Genomic DNA, 19,844 nt, shown 5'->3' with positions numbered 1-19,844 from the left:
AAAAAAAAAAAAAAAAAAATTCTCCCAGGAAGCGACCCAGGAGATCCCCATGCCCGGGAAATAAAGGCAACTCTTATGGGTAGACTTAAACGCAATGACGTAGCAGACCAGTGCTCACCGCAGAGAATCAGATACGCTTGGGCAGGACGGAACTATTCCACAGGTCTCTGCATTTTTCTAACTCACAGCCTGGGAGAGGAAAATTAATGCAATCATTCCATGCATCTCGTAGAGCCTCTGAAAGTGCAGAGTATCTGCGATTTCTGCAACTTCTGATTACGCCTTCTAACCCCTTCCCCTCTCCCTCTTTGCTATGTTGTGGTACCAGACTTTCTTCTTTTTTTAAATCAGGTTTACTAAGGTTTAATTTTATATACAGTAAAAATTTACCCCAAGTCTGGTGCATTTTGACTAGCATATACAGTCATGTAGCTCTCTCTCAAAGCCCCTCCATAGTCAATTTCCTCTGCTTGCTTCTGGTCCTTGGCAAGTGATGATTTCTCTCTAAGGTTCTGCATTTTCAGAATATCATATACATGGAATCAAATTGTATGCAGACTTTTATATCTGGCTTGTTTCACTCAGCATAATGCTTCTGAGATTTTATCCATTCTGATGCCTGTATCTGTAATCTGTTCCTTTTTGCTCCTCAACACTGTTCCACTGTGTGGCTGTATCACAGTTTATCCATTTGCTAGTTGACGGACATTTGAGTTGTCTCTAGGTTGTAGTTATTATGAATAAAACTTCTATAGACTTTCACTAAAAGATCTTTGGTGGACACAGTTTTCATTTCTCAAGGCAGCACCTAGGAGTGGAATTGCTAGGTCATGTAGCATCTAGTTTTGTCCGCTAAGAATAGCTAAACATCTACCAAGCACTTACTTTGTATCACATACTTTGTATCACTTACTTTGTATCACATTTTATATCATATTCCAAGCTCTTCGTAGGCCTTATGCCATTTAATTTTTAAAACAGCAAGTTTAATCAAATTATGAATGCCCCTTGATGAGGAAGCTAAGGCACAGATGGGTTAGGTGATGTGCCCAAGATCACACAGCTTGCAGGCAGCAGGGCCAGGATTCTCAGACCCAGGAATCACATCACCAAAGGCAAATCACCCACCATTTTGCTTTGCTGCCTCCCTCAAGTCAAACGTGTGATGGCTGAGAGATAGAGTACCAAATTCTACCTGATGCTGTTAAGTGTTTGGATCAAAAATGGCCACCACTAACTATTCCCTTCCCCTCTTTTAACCATGACAATGAATACACTGGAAGTCTCGGAGCGTCACTGCCGTGAGGACATGCCATTGTAAAGTCAGAACTTTATAGGACATTATGAAGAAATGCGTTTAACTGTGTCACAGAATCTTATAAACGTTAACTTATGAATGTTAAATAGTAACCGTAAGAAAAGCTGAAGTCAGCCGGTGTCTACCGCGATAGTAAAACTCTCTTCTGGAGACTTCTCCACTCTCATAACGTAAGAGGCCATGTTGGTTAGAAAATTAAAAACACTTCGGAATCAGATAGACCTGGATTTAAATTTTGGCTCCACTCCCTGGTGGATAGGTGCATACACGTGCACGCGCGCGCACGTATAGACACACACACACACACCCATCTTCAAACAGGTGTGAACAATTCCTAATTTGCAAGATGGTCGTAATGATCAGACAGCAAAACAAGGTTGAATCACTGAACACCGCTCTTACATATCTGATAAATCCTCTCCCACAAGGTACTGCTGAGCCTCTGAAATTGGTCTGATAGAAGCTGGTTACTTAGCAAAAAGTTTTATCGGTCTGTCCATTTTTCACCCAAATAGCAGCAAAGGAGCAACTGGACATAGATGCTTCTTTAAAACTTCATCTCTCATCTTAAAAAGGAAGTCAGGCAAGCCCTGCACTTTCTATTTCACAGTGTAACCAAAATTATTTTAATATTAAAACGTTTTATATTTACCACCAGCAAAACAACTTCGGTTTCTCCTGAAATGTCTAAGACCAGTTAAGAAAGATTCCCCCTGACTACACAGGGGCCTCACCTCCATGCCACCACACTGCCCCTTTCCTGATCACAGAGCAGGAGACCGTGACGTCTGAGACCACACTGGCCATCCTTCCCTCCTGACTGCAACATCTTGACATCATCTTCACATTTATCCTACGGCTCTCAGCCAGTTTACAGTCCTGGATCTGTAAGCTCCCAATTCTCCACACAGGAAAACAGCTTCTCTCTGTGACCCCTGTGTGCCGCCTCCTGGCCACGCGGCTCAAGAGATGCAGTAGCAGCCTGTCTTCGGAGTCAGCCCTCTGATACAGCCAGAAGACTCAACATAAAAACAATGCAAACCTGGGAACATTTTTTCACATAAAAATAAAGTACTGACCAAGAATGAACCTTATGTCAACAGGAATGACAGAAGATTCATAGTTTAGGTTTTGTTTTTGTTTTTTTTAATCAATTGAACTGAATTGAATCAATCACTATGAATTGAAAGTAATTTAGCACATGAATCCAGAGAAGCCAAACGATTTGATTCAGCTCTGCTAACAGAATGTGGCTTCTCAGAGTTATGTCTGCAGTATGATAAAGGAGATAATTTAGTCCTTAAAACACACTTCCATGAAATAGCTTTGTTCTCTTGATTCAACTTTCTGTCTTAAGGTAGATGCCACATGCTGCTACCTTCCACTCACACTTGTCAGTATTTTATTCAAAAGTCCCTAGATGTTATAAGTATCTTGAGCAACTTGGGAGGTCACTGAAATTCTGTTTTCATTTACAACAAAAGCGCCCTGAAATTTTTCCCCCCAAAACCTCTGTTCTGGAAGATAGGGGTGGAAGGGCGCAGTGTATGAGATCTTGACCCACAATACAGCAGGCCCTAGAAAGACAAGTTTTGCTTTCAGAACTTTTTCTGAAAGCTAACATATAGAAATAAATGGATTATTTTTAGCAATCTATGTGGACTAATGGAGGAATTAAAAAAAAAATCAGGGTACTTCAACTCAACAAACGATCCAGAACCCTACAAGGTGCCAGCAAGTTACAGAAAGGACACGAAGGGTGTGGGCTCCTGGAGCCAACAGTCCGAGAGGAGAGCTCGGGGTGCTGTTCAAACAGAGAGGAAGGGCATCTTACCCGGCCTGGATGGGTGAGAAGTCAGAAAAGGCCTCTTGGAGGCAGCAACATCACCTGAGGGATGAGGAAGCATCAATAAATACAAAAAACAAACAGAAGGTGGGGAGGCAGGCAGCAGACACACCAGACAGAGGGTCAGACCCAAATCCCAGACCTGCTCCTGCAACAACTGGGAGCTGACCTTGAGCAAGCCGCTTGCCCTTTCAAGTTTTCATTTTTTTTCTCATCTGTGACATGGGATGGTTAGATTATGTCTGTTTACCCTAACCTTTGCCGTGCATCAGGAACCTCTGGGAGCTTTCTAACAATACTAGCTCCCTCCTCCAGAAATGTGGTTTCAATTGGTAAAGTACCTGTGTTTCTCTCAACAGCTTTCCAGGTGATGCTGGTCTGATCGGCAATGGTGGTATAGTGGTGAGCATAGCTGCCTTCCACATGACGCTAGTCTGCAGTCATCGTGGGGAACCACTGGATGAGAGGTCTCTCAAATCTGTGGATCCCAACCCCCAGTGCTCAAGAAGACCCTCTGGGGAGCTTTTTAACATCCTGAGGTAGGCTGCATTCACAACAATTAAATCAGAATCTCTGGGACCCAGGCATCTGTATCTTTCCAAGTTACCAGGCCGATTCCAAGGTGCAGCCAAGGTTGTGAACCACTGTTCTAGGAGCTCTTCACACTTCCATTTCCTAGGACAGCCACTGAAGGATGGCAAAGAGAAGGGAAGAGAGGCTTTTAAGTTTCTCCCTCTCTTTTGGGTCAAATTAAAAGGAGAACGGCATGCCAAAGCTAGTGACGGATTTTAAATGGAACTGTAGCACACAGTAGGGTTGATTTGGGACATATGCATAATTCACACCGACACATGACAGGTAGAAAGATGCTTATTCCAAAATGCTCTCAGTTCTGAATTTAAAATTCAACGGAATACATATAAAATGACTCCATGGTGTGTTCTCTGCAATAGTTAGTTAGGATTTGATTTGCATGGCTGCCTATAATATGAACATTACATTCCCTACCCCCAAGGTTACTTAAATCCACTTATTAAGGCAATGGTGAGCTAAACAAACAGTAATTAGAAACACTCCAGACTACCTTTTAAATCTGTTGCTAAATTATATTTTTCCTGCACCAAAGCCCATACACACACAGCATGTCCACAAGCATCACAAAACCAAAACCTCAGAAATATTTACATTCATAAGAGCCCAAGTTCCTCTGGGTCTTCCCATTGGGTTCTGCAGGGAAGTAAGGCCAACTTTGGAAAAGGGCTGTTCATTACTGCTATTTCTCACATCTGGGTAAATAAAGCACTGCCCACATGTGGTTAGAAATCCCTGGAGAAAACTAATTCTCTGTGGGTCTGAAAATGAAAATGAAGAACACCTCTGATAGACTGCTTCATTTCCTGAAATGAGTCAGAAATGAAAGCAATTCTTCAGCAAAGAATATGTGCACTGCGATACAACTTATAAAATAACACCAGATGATACCTGTGGCTAGGAGGCCGGGCCTGAGCACGGAGGGAGGGCCCGGAGAACAGGACTGGGCCTTCTGTGCTGTACTTAATCTCAGAGCTGCCGCTGGCGCTGCCTTAGAGGTCTGCAAATCCAATGAGCCGCCGAGCATCCCAGTCTCAGCTGTAAATCTTGATTAGCAGTAAGACTGCTTACATTCCATTAGGAAACTGGCCCCTCTCCAAAGGGTGGAAGCAGCCAGAAAGGATTCATGGGCCATCGTGGGCACAGAAACAGCAATTCTTACAAGAAAAATGGTTTTACTTCACTAAGAAGAGTTTCTGCCTGTTAATGATTCAGACTGGTCTTTCTTCTTGAGGAGAAAGGACAGCTGTGTGCTGTGACTGAACGCCGTCCAGAGAAGCCCCTCCTTCCACATTAGGCCGGAAGGAGGTACTGGCATATGGTCAGGGACTGGAGGGTAAGAAAGCCTGAAATGCCCTTCACAGTAACTGATGAGGACCAGTGCACAGGAAGGTGACAAACAAAGGCTGTCTTCCCCCAAATTGAAGGCTGCTTGTGTCCCTTAGGTGGCTCACTACCGTTCCTTCCATAATGCGTATTTAACAGGAATCCCACTCCATTGTTGGTAATGCGGGTGGACAGGGTACCCGGAGACAACCTAGATGCCGATGAGCAGGTCACCAGTTACATCCACAACATATACAATGGAATACTATGCAGTCATTTAAAAGGCCACTACAGAGGATGCACGGATACACGGATGTGTGTTTTTGCCTGATACGTTCAGACCAGACAATAATGTACCTGGACTCTGCAGAGCAAACATTTGTGTCAGTGTATTTAAAGAGGTTACCTGAGTGTGGAAGGAAGGGGCTAGGAGCGTGTTAACTTTCCTTTTATAATCGTGAATATAGTTTGAATGATCTTTTCATGTACTTACCCTCCCTCTTTAACAATAGGCATTGTTAAATAGGTGGAAGGCTATTTTTGGTTTCTTCTTTATACTAGTCTCTCCGTATAAAACATATGAAGATTATTTTAAATAGATGTTATATGCTCAATTGCGTCTCATCCAAATTCACGTGTTGGGGCCTTAACACGCCATACCCAGAATCTTACGAACCTTATGATCTTATGAACCTTAATGGAGTGATGAGGTTAAAATGCAGCCATTAGAGTGGGCCCTAATCCAGTCTGACTGGTGTCCTTCTGAGAGGAAAAATGGGCAGAGACCCAAACACACAGAGGAAGGACTGCATGAGGACACAGTGATAAGATGGCAGCTGTGAGACCAGGGGAGAAACCTCAGAAGAAACCAAATGTGCCAACACCTGGACCTTGGACTTCCAGCCTCCAGAACTGTGAGAACATAAATTTCTGTTGTTTGGTCACTCAGTAAATTTATCTGTAAATAGACAGAGGGACACAGTTCTACAACACAACAGGGGGAGAGGCACCGGTGAAAGTATTTGGTGGGTTAAGAACCCACCATGTCGGGCGCCTGGGTGGCTCAGTGGGTTAAGCCGCTGCCTTCGGCTCAGGTCATGATCTCAGGGTCCTGGGATCGAGTCCCACATCGGGCTCTCTGCTCAGCAGGGGGCCTGCTTCCCTTCCCCTTTCTCTGCCTTCCTCTCTGCCTACTGTGATCTCTCTCTGTCAAATAAATAAATAAATAAAATCTTTAAAAAAAAAAAAAAAAGAACCCACCATGTCAATCCACCCAAATCCTTGAAGAGAACACAGGCAGCAACCTCTTTGACCTCAACGGCAGCAATGTCTTCCTAGGAACATTGCCAAAGGCAAGGGAAGCAAGGGCAAAAATGAACTATTGGGACTTCACCAAGATCAAAAGCTTTTGCACAGCAAAGGAAACAGTTAACAAAACCAAAAGACAACTGACAGAATGGGAGAAGATATTTGCAAACGACATATCAGATAAAGGACTAGTGTCCAAAATCTATAAAGAACTTAGCAAACTCAACACCCAAAGAACAAATAACCCAATCAAGAAACGGGCAGAGGACATGAACAGACATTTCTGCAAAGAAGACATCCAAATGGCCAATAGACACATGAAAAAGTGCTCCATATCACTCCGCATCAGGGAAATACAAATCAAAAACCACAATGAGATATCACCTCACACCAGTCAGAATGGCTAAAATTAACAAGTCAGGACATGACAGATGCTGGTGAGGACGCAGAGAAAGGGGAACCCTCCGACACTGCTGGTGGGAAGGCAAGGTGGTGCAACCACTCTGGAAAACAGAATGGAGGTTCCTCAAAAAGTTGAAAATAGGGCTACCTTACAACCCAGCAATTGCACTACTGGGTATTTACCCTAAAGATACAAATGTAGTGATCCGAAGGGGCACGTGCACCCAAATGTGTATGGCAGCAATGTCCACAATAGCCAAACTATGGAAAGAACCTGGATGTCCATCAACAGATGAATGGATCAAGAAGAGGTGGTATAGGGGTGCCTGGGTGGCTCAGTGGGTTAAGCCACTGCTTTCAGCTCAGGTCATGATCCCAGGGTCCTGGGATCGAGTCCCACATCGGGCTCTCTGCCCAGCAGGGAGCCTGCTTCCTCCTCTTTCTCTCTGCCTGCCTCTCTGCCTACATGTAATATCTCTCTGTCAAATAAACAAATAAAATCTTTAAAAAAAAAAGAAGAGGTGGTATATAAATACACAATGGAATACTACGCAGCCAAAAGAAACGAAATCTTGCCATTTGTGACGATGTGGATGGAACTAAAGGGTATTATGCTTGCGAAATAAGTCAATTGGAGAAAGACAACTATCATATGATCTCCCTAATATGAGGAAGTGGAGATGCAATGTGGGGGGCTTGGATGCAATGTGGGGGGAAGGAAAGAATAAATGAAACAAGATGGGATCAGAAGGGAGACAAACCATAAGAGGCTCTTAATGTCACAAAACAGAGTGGCCAGGGGGAGAGGGGGAGGGAGAGGGTGGTGGGGTTATGGACATTGGGGAGGGTATGTGATATGGTGAGTGCTGTGAAGTGTGTAAACCTGGTGATTCACAGACCTGTACCCTTGGAGCTAATAATACATTACATGTTTATTAAAAAATTTAAAAATAAAAAAAAAAAAGAAGAACCCACCATGTCTGCTATGATGCATCATTTGGCAGGCAAAGAAACTGGGGCTCACTGTGCTTCTGACTACACCAGAGTCACCCCCTTCAGTGACGTGAACCAGGAATAGAATTGGTTTCATACCTCCTTAGTCAAGACTAAATCTGCTCACGCCACTTACATTTTATGGTATTTTTAACAAGTCCCATAACTTGAAGAACTAGCGACTGAGATATTTTATTAGTGCCTTTTAAAGGCCTGGCTGATGTTCAAAAGGTTTTCTTCCTATGCTGATAACTAATGAAGAGGAAGGTGTCACAGTAAAATCATTAATTAAAAAAAAAAAAAAAAAAAAACAAAAAACAACTTGGTTCCAGAGTTTGAAAGAAATCCAGAAAAATAAGCAATGTGCCATATTTGCATGCCAACCTAATTTTTTATACTGTAAAACATGTGGTTTCAGACCACATTGCAATATATTAAAAATATGGTAGTCCAAAACTAAATTTTTTTGAAGATTTATTTGAGAGAGAGAGAGAGAAAGGCAGAGGAAGAGGGAGAATCTCTAGCAGAAACCCCGCTGAGCAGGGAGCCTTGATCTCATGACCCTGAGATCATGACCAGAGGCAAAACCAAGAGTCAGATGCTCAACTGACTGAGCCACCCAGGTGTCCCAGCCAAAGTTAAAATCATATATAGAAATTATATATGTTTACAAATTAATTAATCCTTCCTTTAAAAATAGAGTTTAGGGGGCTCCTGGGTGGCTCAGTTGTTAAGCGTCTGCCTTCAGCTCAGCTCATAATCCCAGGGTCCTGGGATGGAGCCCCATATCCGGCCCCTGCTCAGCAGGAAGCCTGCTTCTCCCTTTCTCTCTGCAGCTCCCCCTGCTTGTGTTCCCTCTCCTGCTGTGTCTCTCTCTGTCAAATAAATAAAAATCTTAAAAAATAATAATAATAAAATAAAATAAAATAAAAATAGAGCTTAGAAATCAGAGCAATATATTAAAGTCACAGACTGTGCCTATAGTATCTATAACCTAGAAGTGGGTTAAGGCCCAGGCACAAGAAAATACAATCAGAACTTAAAGATAAATATTTGGAACAGTCTCGGGCTGCATTCAGAGGAAGGCAGAATCTACCCTGAATGGTTAGGAAAATTTTCATGGAGGGCAAAAACTCAATCTGGAATTAGATACATAAAAGTTACGAAGTGATGTATGTCCACATCTATCTTACTACTAAAGTTTTAAAGGCAAGAGCTGTGGCTAAGATCCTAACAGAGTGCCTGGCAAATAAAAGGCATGTGTCAGTGCCAAGGCAGGAGAAACCAGCGGGAAAGTACACAGTACGAGTACCTAGTGCAGGTTCTCGTAAGGAGGTTGTGGGGTAGAAGGTTAAAGAAGTTACGATCAGCCTGTAGATGTGTTGAAGTTTGGGCTTTAGCCCTGTGCACTACGGACTGTTAGAAGGTGTTTCTGAAGGAGAATGTTGCCAAGAGCACAGATGGGACCAGCAGTGATGCGCAGAATGGAAAGAAGTGGCAGGGAAACAACAAGAGCTAACTAAGCGGTGTCAGGGGTTAATCAGGTGATCCGTTGGGGAGTCTCTGCTTCCCAGTGTGTAAAATGGGCATCATACTGCCTATCTTCAATGGGACTTTTACAAAAGACTAAGGGGCTGTAACACATTAACAGTTATCACGTCAGAAAATAGAACTGTCATTATCATAATCATTTTTCCACCCTGAAAGATACAGAAGAAAATGAGAGAACAAGAGTGGGGTACAGAGCCAGGGTATGTCCCCTTCGGCTCTCTTCAGGCACCTTAAACAGACCGTGATAACGGCTGTCTTCTTTTCTGGACGTGGAGTACACCATATTTTTACTCCCTAGTTCTCTAGAACTTAATACGCCGATCCAGTAGACCCAGGAGGAACAGATGTCTGAAATAGTATTTAAAATCAAGACACTGCAAAATTAATTTTTAAGTTGTTTTTGTATATAAGTAACTAATAGGCTAATGCCAATCAGCTTTAAAACACTAAATTAATGGACTCAGCTATACATCCAGGAAAACCATTTTTATAATGAAAATGCCAATGCCTTTTTAATTAAGGACGGAATTGCCAACATCAAAGACTCAAGATAAATGAGGAATCGTTCTTTTCTCTCATAAATGAAAGAACCTGATAACTCTGAATTATTCTGAGATACTGATTACCAGAAATTGTTTGGAATCTAAGCTACAGGATTTTCCAACTGCATAATAATCACTTCATACCGAGGCTGACAGCCTCAGACCAAATTTGATGCCCTGGCTTTTTAAGTTCTTTTTCCTAATTATTATCAGGAGACCGATGGCCCTATATTTAGAGTCATTATGCAGATATGAAGCTCTACTAAAGATAATGGCACTTGGTCTAACACAAAGTAATGCTAGCTTCTTTGTAAATTTGACCTTAAAAGATCTGCTATACAGAAAAAACTATATGCACATTTATATAAATGTGGAGATGTGTGTTCATGGGAAAGCTTTACCAACTAATCATTAGCTCCAGTCATCATAAAATAAATACGGCAGAGATCTGTGCTGATGTTCCTATTCTCAACATTCAGGATGTATTTAAAAACTGTTTGCTCTTTGGCCCCAGACCAGGTTTCCACATTTCCTACATCACTGGAGGGTGTATGACTTCTTAACATTAAAAAAAAAAAAAAAACCCAAACCCAACAAAGTGACCCAAAAGGGCTAACACAAAGGGAGTGAAATAAAACATAACTGGTTACTGCTGCCAGAGTCCACAGAGACTTTCCAATAAACAACGAGGCCAAGAGGAAGACAGCAGGGAGCAGTCCAACAAATTAGTAGGCGAAGACCGACATAGAGTAAGGAAGGCAAACACACCAGCATAACAGGACTGTGAAGAGACCTTAGTCAGCACATACATGCATTCAACACTGAAGATGAGTAACACCTTAGAGGACATGCCAGAAAACAAAATCAGGAATTTCCCAGAAGGACAAGACCGAAGGCTAAGACAACATGAGGCAGGTTATGGAGTAAACCACAAGATAAACTGAGAGAATTAGTTTTAATCCCTCTCCTTTATCTCCCCAACTGGCTTCCTTCAGAATGTTTCTTGACTTTCTAAACCTCAGCACCTTCGTCTGCAGTCTGAACAGGGAAGATATATGGTATCCCAAAGTCTCTCCCAGTTCTGACAATAGATCGGAAGTTTCTGTTTAGCTGATACAGAGACACTTTGTCTTTTATAGGCTTCTCTTACTTCATAATGAGCTTCAAGTTTGCAAGCCTGGAATTTCACAGAAAGGAGCCAAACTCTGTCAGCATGCACACGGAGCACAACCCTAAAGCGGGAGTCAAGCCAAGGCCTCTGACAGGAGTCCAAACAGCCGGCCAGTTCAAATGTTACCTGTGACATCATGTCGACAGTCCCTTTGGCCCTGCCCTCCTGAGCTCTTCTGAGCTGGGTACACTCGATTTCTCAGCCTCAACTCTTCACATAACCCTACAGGTTTCATAGACACTTACTTAAAAAGGTTAGGAGAGCTCGTAAGAGGTAACAGGCACCGGAAATGTTTGGTGGCAGCTCCTAACCTGGAGAATGGCATGGCGGGTTAACAAGAACCAGCACTCAAAGAAAGAACACCTCGCATGGCCCTATGGCAGCGAGTCCTTCACTGGCTCCACTTTTTCAAGTCTTCATAAAATAATCAGGATGCAAACAAATGTTTATACCCACAGATATCTCGCAATATTACTAATAACAGCAAAAATATCTGCCACAGGCTCGACCTACAATAATCAAGGAAGATTATGTAAATCATACATCAAGTTAGGCTCTCTTGGTACATGTACCCCTCACTCCTGTGCTCACCCACTGACAGCCACTGCCTTCACCAGACTTAAGGTCCAAGAGGCACAAACCACATTCTGCTCGCGACCTTAGCTGTAAAGTCTGCTTCACAGCAAACACAAAATAAGCATCGGTTGAATGTTTGCTAGTAAATGCTCTCAAGTAAATTCTATATGGTCGGATAGCATGCAGCTAGTAAGCATGGTGTGTGAAGCATGTTGAAGTGGAGAGAACACCGAGGAGGAAGATGTTCTGGAGAGGCAAAGCAGCGATGGTTATTCAACAGTACACAACGTCCCTGAGTTGTGCATTTGAAACTGCATAAAATGGTCAATTTTATGTTATGTATGGTTTACTATAGTGAAAAACGTCAGGGAACACTTCTGAGGCAAGGTAAGTGAAAAGGCAGGGCACCACACGTCTAAACTCTATGACATTACGTCTGCGTCTCTGAAAAGCTAGAGAGCGGCACACTAAGGTAGTCATGTTTGGTTTATCTTAGGGTGATTTTTTATTGACCATTTCCTGTATTTTCTTTCCAAAATATCCACCACTGTCCATGTCTAATGCACACCATGAGAAGAAGCTGTGTCCCAGGAAGCGTCAGGGATGGGAAGGTCTGGTGACCAGCAGATTTCATTTAGGTGGGGATCATTCACCTGGCTACAGCCCTTGCTGTACATACAGAAAACATACCACCTGTGCGTGCCTTCACTGCACGCCTTCGCTGTGAAGATAATCCAAAGGCATGCCACTGGAGTTCGATTTTTATATTATACGGACGCGGATTTTTCTACTTTTTCTTACTCTTATGCCAGAAAGCCTGCATCACAGATTTGCTGCTCTGTAACTACACTTTGCCCAGGCTGAGAAGAAGCCACAGATGGTGTTCTGGACGCATTAATGCCAAACTGGAACGAAAGCACAGTTGTTCTGAGGGGACAGTGTTCAGGACCTGGGACAGGCGTGTCTGGAACTCCTCACAGAGAGTAGTGAGGTACCCAGGCAGCCTCAGTAAACACTAGATCCGTTGTGTTTCACAGCTGAATTAGAAACAAGGCCTCTGGAGTTACATGGACTTGGGACTGAAGTAACATATGACGTAGTCCTCGGACTGCCACCTATGACTGTCATCTTGAGGGCTCTTGCCTCAGTTTCCCCACAAACAAATGGAGATGATAATAGCTACGTCCAGGTATTAAACAGTACGACGTTTAATCAGAGATGCATCAAGAAAACCCAGGGCCTGCTGTCTGGAGACGTACAGTCAGCACCCCTACTTTCATTTCCTTTCCTTCTTTTAGAGTGAGTCTAATATGGGAAGGCAACAGTGAATGTGTAAAATGACCAACTATCTATAACTAACAGTTAACATGGCAGGGACATAAGAAGATATTTTCAATAATCTGCTAATTCACTCCATCGATTCAGAAGTCCTCATGATACAGCTCAAACCAATTTTCCTGTTCTGTCTTCCTCAGTAGTTGGAAAGTATTAATCACCATTCTCTGTGTACTTCCTATACCCGAGACCATGAAGCCACCCTTCAGGTTCTTCTTTAACATCCTAATATTTAAATCTTCTCTTCCTTTAAGTGCATCTGTGACTCCCCTGAGCCCTCTGCAAGCTCTGCAAGCTCCCCCAACATCCCGTTAGCTGGGGACCCTCTGGATCCTTCTGAATGGGGCTGAGTATCACGCAAGGCAAGAGCTCGCTTTGTGAATCCCAGTGCTGAGCGTGGAAAAATACAATTGCATGATCATTATGCTTCTGAAGACTACTTGACTTTGGGCAACAGACGAAGGTGTGTGGGTACTCCCAACACAGATCCAAGTGTGGCCAACGGTGCCCTCTGCATCTGCTCCAGTGACCTTTGTCCTGTGCTCTGCCTGTGGTTACCAAAACTGTTTAGCAAGCTGATTGCCGATACGGTCTCAGATTCGGCACTGCGCCAAATCCCTCCCTTCAAGAGAGCAGCCCCTGTCTTTGCAAAAGATCTGCTCCCTTCCTTGATTAGCTCTTTTACTTGAGTGCCTCCTTAGGCAAAGGATAATGGAAATCTTCAGCTGGTTGGGCATGTGCCTGTGTGTGTCTGTGTGCAGGCTAAACCGTGAACTCCGCTACCTTCAGGCTAGAAAGCTCAAGCTCATTCTTCCAATAAACATGAACTGAGCCCAGCACTTAGCCCATTCAAAGATAAGCTAGTCATGCCTCATGAAAGAGAATATCAACAATCACACCACAGTGCAATATGTTCTAGAACAAAGGTATAGAGAGGGTATTGTCGTAGCTGCCTAGAGGGGGGAGGACGCTGGCTCTGCCTAGGCAGGGTTCTAAGAGTTGGGTAATTCACACATCTCCTTACCAGCCAGCGCTGAGGAATGAATGAGCTGACCTGCAGTGTCTCTGGGGGGTTAATGCCACTGCAGTCTTTTAATGCCGCCTACTTAATACCACTGCCACCAAATTGCTTTGGTTACTGTATTTGCTTTCTTGTTCTCCTCACATCTTCACATCCTTACTTTATTTTCAGAATAAAACACATGGTGCTTCCATTCTCTCCCCAGTCTTTCAACCCCATAATGTCTCCTGCCCTGGAGAGTTGCTTTGACTCTCAGGGAAGCAACACTGTAATGGCTTAGCGGGAGCAAACAAAGAGACGGGAAGGAGGCTGCTCGGTTAAAGGAGCTAGAAAAGAGTGCGTGGAACCATTCCCAGAGGAGCCGCTATGGCCAGGCCCTCCGTGGCTCCAGCAGGGAAGCGCCCTGGAGATGTCAGGGGCATGGCCATCCTCCGGGGACAGCTTCTCTGCAAATCATTTTCCAGCCTCCGCCCCTCACTTCACCTCCTTCTAGGGATATGATATTTGTCAAGAGTGTTTTTAAACCTTTCAGAGGCCATGCAACTCTCTGGGAAAATCTGGTGACATTGAAGGATCCTCTCCCCAGAAAAATTTCCAGAAGCAAATAAACATAAAATATTGTACATAACTTCTGGGAATTCACAAACTCCTGAATCACATGGCTACTAAGAGGGGGCACATTGTTCAGTTTGAGTATTTTTGAGCTTCTACCCTGTACCAAGCACCATGAAGACCCACCTCAACTTGTCACCATTCTCCCACACACATTGCCTGGAACACCTGTCCCCATGTTATCTGTCACTTAAGCATCACCTCTTGAATGAAAACATTCATGAACCCTTCGCCCTAACTCACCGCCCTCCCCGACCAAGAGGGACTAATTGTATTCTTCCTTCTGCCCTACTGAATTCTGCAGGATCTTGCATCAGAAATCCTACAATTGTAACCATCCTCATGTGTGTTCATGCCTTTCCCCTCCTGCTAATTATAAGCAACCTGAGGGCATGGACTAGAACTTAGTCATCTTTTATTTCTAGCGTCTAGTAAAGTCCTCACTCAGGAGAAAAACATCCCACTGAGAAAAACAGACACAAGAGCAAATACTTTAAACATGGTGTTCCTAATGCTCCATCAGTTGTGTGATCTTAAGCTAAATCTTAAAGGAGAAGCTACAGTAAATAGGACAGAGGCACTACAGGCAGAGGCGGGGCAAGGCAGGCAGGAAACCATGCATACGGGGAAGAAGGTAATTCAGGATTCACGGTGATTACCAAGGCAGGTAGGAAGAAGGCATCATCGATGAGGAGAGAGAAGCACAGTGGAATGAGGTTACAGAGGGCACTGGGTGAAGTATAAGGGGCTCGGACTTAATGTGTAAAGGGGGGAAGTCACTGAAAGATTTCTATTTTAAAAATTTAAAAACCATTAACAAATAATAGTTCTAGAAAATGGAGAAAAGGCACAAACAAGAAAAATCTGCAACCCCACCACATTGAGACGACCACTATCCTATTCTTTCATCTTCATACATTATGTAAATGTATATTTATGTGTATGTGGCCATGGTTTTCATGTCCTTTTGATTCTGCTAATATTTATTAAGCATATACCAGGTACCAGACATTGTGCTAAACACACTCCATGCTTTCTGTCGCCACGCCATTTAAAACTCACAGAAATTCGTAGAGGTAGTTCCTCTTGTAATGCCATGTTAAAGAGGAAGGCCCAGTGAAGGTCGTAGGAAACGGCACAGGCCACACGGCTCATATGTACCAAAGCTGAGGTTCAACTCCCAAGTTTTCCCACCGCAAAGGTGATAATCTCATGCCACAATTTTTCTTATGTATTCTCACGCATTTATTTTATAAGACAAGTAACTCCGTTTATCCAGTGGTCTCCGAAAACTCCCTCTGGCTTCTTGATGAGCACTGCGGTACACTGAAAGAAACAAACCTACGAAGCATCCACTTTTTCCTACTGTCGCCTCATACAGACAGCACAGAAAACCCCTGGCCTTTCTTTCAGTCTTTTTTGCAGTCTTGGTCAAGTTCGCAGTTTTCTTCAGATTAATCAGGCGACGGTAAAGAAGGATGGGTTTGAGAGGACAAGACCGGAAGGCTGGAATACAAACCCAGAGACAGAGCCACCATCCAGGGGAGAGACAGGCACGCCAAGGCCCAGGGTAGTGGGGTTTGGGACTGAAGGAAGGGAGTGGACTCAGACACACAGAAGACATCCACCCAGGCCTGGGTGTGCAGAAAGAGCAGCGACAGGGTGGTGGGAGGAGAGAGAGGAGGGAGGGGAAACCAGGCGGCGGATGGCACCGAGAAAGACAACCCAGGGAGAGAGGTGTTTCCCCACTGTGTGGGGTGCCAGACACAGGAGGATCAGGGGTTCGACGGTGAATATGAAATCCCTGAGCACATTCTGAGCGCCTACTCCATGCCAGAGCCCTGCTGAGTGCCGGAGAGACAGCAGTCAAGCCACTGAGCAGGTCACAGGATGGCTGGAGTGGGGGTACCAGAGTGGAGAAAGGAGGAAGTACAGGGGGAGGGGAGTGCAGAGGGGAGGCATCCCTCGGGAAATGTCCTACGGGGGGTCTAGAGTCCAAGAACAGGCCAGCACCTCTAAACTCCAAGTGTGACTGAGCAAGCCTTGAGAATACATGGGCAAGAACAGATGTGGACTGAGGTTGCTACTCTAAGTAATGTCGGTGTTTTAAGCAGAGCAGAGGAAGCAAAAAACCAAGATGGAAGAGTCAGATCTAGGAGGAGGGCAAAACCGCCTCTGAGAGCCAGGACCACAGAAGCCAAGAGGCAAGTGGAAAGAATAATAACCCATCTTCAAACCATATTGCCCTTGGACTTCTCAGGAGGAATGACTTCTTTTTTTAATTCAAAGGTCACTCAGTTGATTTTAAACTTTAAACAAAATCATATAAAAAGACCATGATGAGGGTAAGAATTTACATCTCCTGGCTGTGCCTCTCAGAGTTTTATCCACCGGCCATATGGAGTTGATGGTTAATATTCAGTAGGAAGTGAATTTATAATCATGTGCCTGCCATTCAAATGTGAAAAGAAATGTTTTCTGCTCAGTACACCCAATAATACATTAACATATTTCCAGTTTAAAATACATTTATGAATAATTTTATACATTTTATAAATTTCCTGGCAAGAATGATAATAAAACAATCTATTTTCACTGCTACATGAAACAAAAAAGAGGAATGAAAGGTTCAGTTAATCAAGAAACTTAATATGCTTTATAATAAATATCAAACAGTCATTACTTGAGCTATACAAAGGATGGCTGAGGTCAAAAGATGATTATAATAGCAAGAGTTTGTGCCCATATTTATTCTCTGTCAGTTGCTTATATTTGCATAAGAAGTTTCCTCTATTCATGAATTTTTTTAGCCACATTAAAATGCTAGAAATCAAATTTGTTTTTCCTGATTTATATACGGGCAGTAATAATAAGATTTTGTAATGATTAACAGTGGTAACAAATAAATGGAAAACACCAGCCCTTCCAAAGCACCATGCAACGACAAACAGATATGAAAATAAATTACCTCCACTGCCTTAGGTAAATGTGGTTTGGAAAGCCAGGAAAGCACCAGAATCTGAAATGATTACTGTGTCAGAGTTTGATGAAGCCAGGAAAGACAAAATACTGTGAGTTCTTCCTTTTTTGTCACCTTTTCAACACTATGTATGTATGTGTACATGTACGCATGTATAGACACTCAAATTGATGGCATCCTCATCAGAAGATGAGAGGCAGTAACTTCAAATTTATAGTGGAGACACTTGAGGCCAGAAGGAGATGCAAAATCTCTCCATCTGGGAGAAAGTAATGTAGTCATAATTTCACTTCTCAACAATCACCCAGAACTGGGAGTCACCACTAGTAGATATGACAATTTAATAACATGGAAATGACTTAAGGGTGATTCTTTCTAAATTGAGGAGAATCTTATGGTTTCATGATGGTTTCTTTGGGAATAAGGTCCAACAAGTAAAGTTCATTACAGCCTTCTCCAGCAACATTCCTGCTTCTCTTGGAGGAGAGAATTCCAAGTCCGAGAGAGAAGGAGATAATGATGGCTAAGCTCTACGTTTTCAAAGATGGCCAAGATGAAGGGCTTCCAATACATCCCACACTCAAATACCAAAATAATAAAACCAGGAAAGGAAGGAGAGAGGAAAGGGATAAATGAATAAATCATATAAAATAGATTCTATAAAATTAAAAACCCTGTCATAAACAGGAATAAAGTTTTATTGGCTTTGGTAATCTAGACATGCAAAAACTATGGTAACTTAAGTTTTCAGTGTTTACAATGTAAGAGATATTACATATGGCATGTTTAAGTAAAAAAAATAGCTTATTCTCATTTATAAAATATATAAGGGAGTTAAAAATTCGATGTCTTAAATCTTAAGCAGGGTCACTTTAAAATATGATTATTTTATGGTATGGCATTCAGATAAAACTATATAATTAAATAACAGAACCAGGAAACTTCATTTATGCATCTGGATATTCCAACTTTGTTTATAGAAAAACTTGGCCATAATGTATATTTCTACTTCACCTTCAACTGATAACTAGTGCCAATCTTTTGTTTTTATGATATTGGAAAATTTCCACAATCCATTTAATCATAAGTATATCTGGTGAAAAAAGTTAAATATCACCAGAAGTGTGATAAACACTTAACTAGCCAAATTAAAAACAAGTTATCCAGACTAAACTGTATTAATAATATTTTCCAAAAACTTGAGATGTGATGGTAAAGAGTTGGTTCTACAAGTACGAGCAGTACTTAGTACCCATGTTGCCTTCAACAAACTTGCCCCGTCTTGTGTAGCCCAGTCTTCTAGGACAGAGTATTGCACAGGGGTCAAGAACACAGATTGTCAAGACAGATGGCCTCAGTTCGCTTCCCAGCTCAGTCACTTGCTAATCATACGACCTTTGCAAGTTACTTCATCTTTCTGTGCCTTGGTTTCTTCACCTGTAAACTGGGACCCTAAAAGCACCTACCAATCCAGACTGTTATGAGGAGTCCACGAATCAATGTGAAGCGCTTAGGAGAGCCCTCGGTACACACTATGGGTTCAGTAAGGATTGGTTTATCATTATCTGCTTACTCTAATTATCATCATCATCATCATCACCATTATTACAGCTCTCATTGATGTCGTGGGCTTTCCATGAAACAAAAATCAATTCAGGTCTGAGTGCTCAGGTCTAATAATCAGTTACTCGTATAATACCTTATTTCAGCTACCATAATTAAAATGTAAGATCTGTGCATACTTTTGGTGGACTATAAAAGACAATTACCAGCCCAAGGCTAATGAGGGGTAGACATAGGACTGGATCAGGAAATGCTCAGACAGGAGTCTTCTGACTCATGTCAATGCCCCTTTTCATGGTAGCCCCTAAGCTTAGCAGACTTTCAGTAAACTATAGCAACAGATCCAAAAACAAGCCAATAAAGAAATAACCACTAAGGTAAGTAGTTCCCTACAGATGACAATCAAAAGAAAGAAGGTATGTTCAAAACACACAAATATGCAGGGTGTGGCTTTGGCCACACATGACAGTAGGGTGAAAACATGGCAGGAAAAATAATCCTTACCCGGCCGAAGCCATGCTTTGGCGGGTGCTGCCTCCCCAGGCAAGAACCCCCAGCAGCATCCTTACTCCCCACTCCTCTTACTGACCCACCTTCAGGACCGGGGACAGCTGTGTCACCAGTCTGAGTTTCCAGAATCCCGGAGTAACCTTTCCCTGGCTCTCCAGACTAGAACACACAGGTCTTCCCCTACTGCCTTCTCCTTTCT

General features: G+C 42.9%; 1 protein-coding gene across 2 annotated transcripts in view; it reads right to left on the bottom strand.

The window, feature by feature from the left end:
* Positions 1 to 19,844, bottom strand: part of ANO6 (anoctamin 6) — a 187,082-nt gene that overhangs the window by 136,490 nt on the left and 30,748 nt on the right. The window contains exon 2 of one of the 2 annotated variants that reach the window (XM_059402953.1): positions 3,153 to 3,206. The exons of the other annotated variant lie outside the window; for it this stretch is intronic. Within the exon in view, the coding sequence (XP_059258936.1) occupies positions 3,153 to 3,206 (54 nt within the window). The remainder of the gene's footprint in view (positions 1 to 3,152; positions 3,207 to 19,844) is intronic. 2 annotated transcript variants of the gene reach the window in all.

Source organism: Mustela nigripes, chromosome 6 (assembly GCF_022355385.1).
Source record: "Mustela nigripes isolate SB6536 chromosome 6, MUSNIG.SB6536, whole genome shotgun sequence".
Taxonomy (NCBI): Eukaryota; Metazoa; Chordata; class Mammalia; order Carnivora; family Mustelidae; genus Mustela; species Mustela nigripes.
This window is presented reverse-complemented; position numbering and strand designations above follow the sequence as displayed.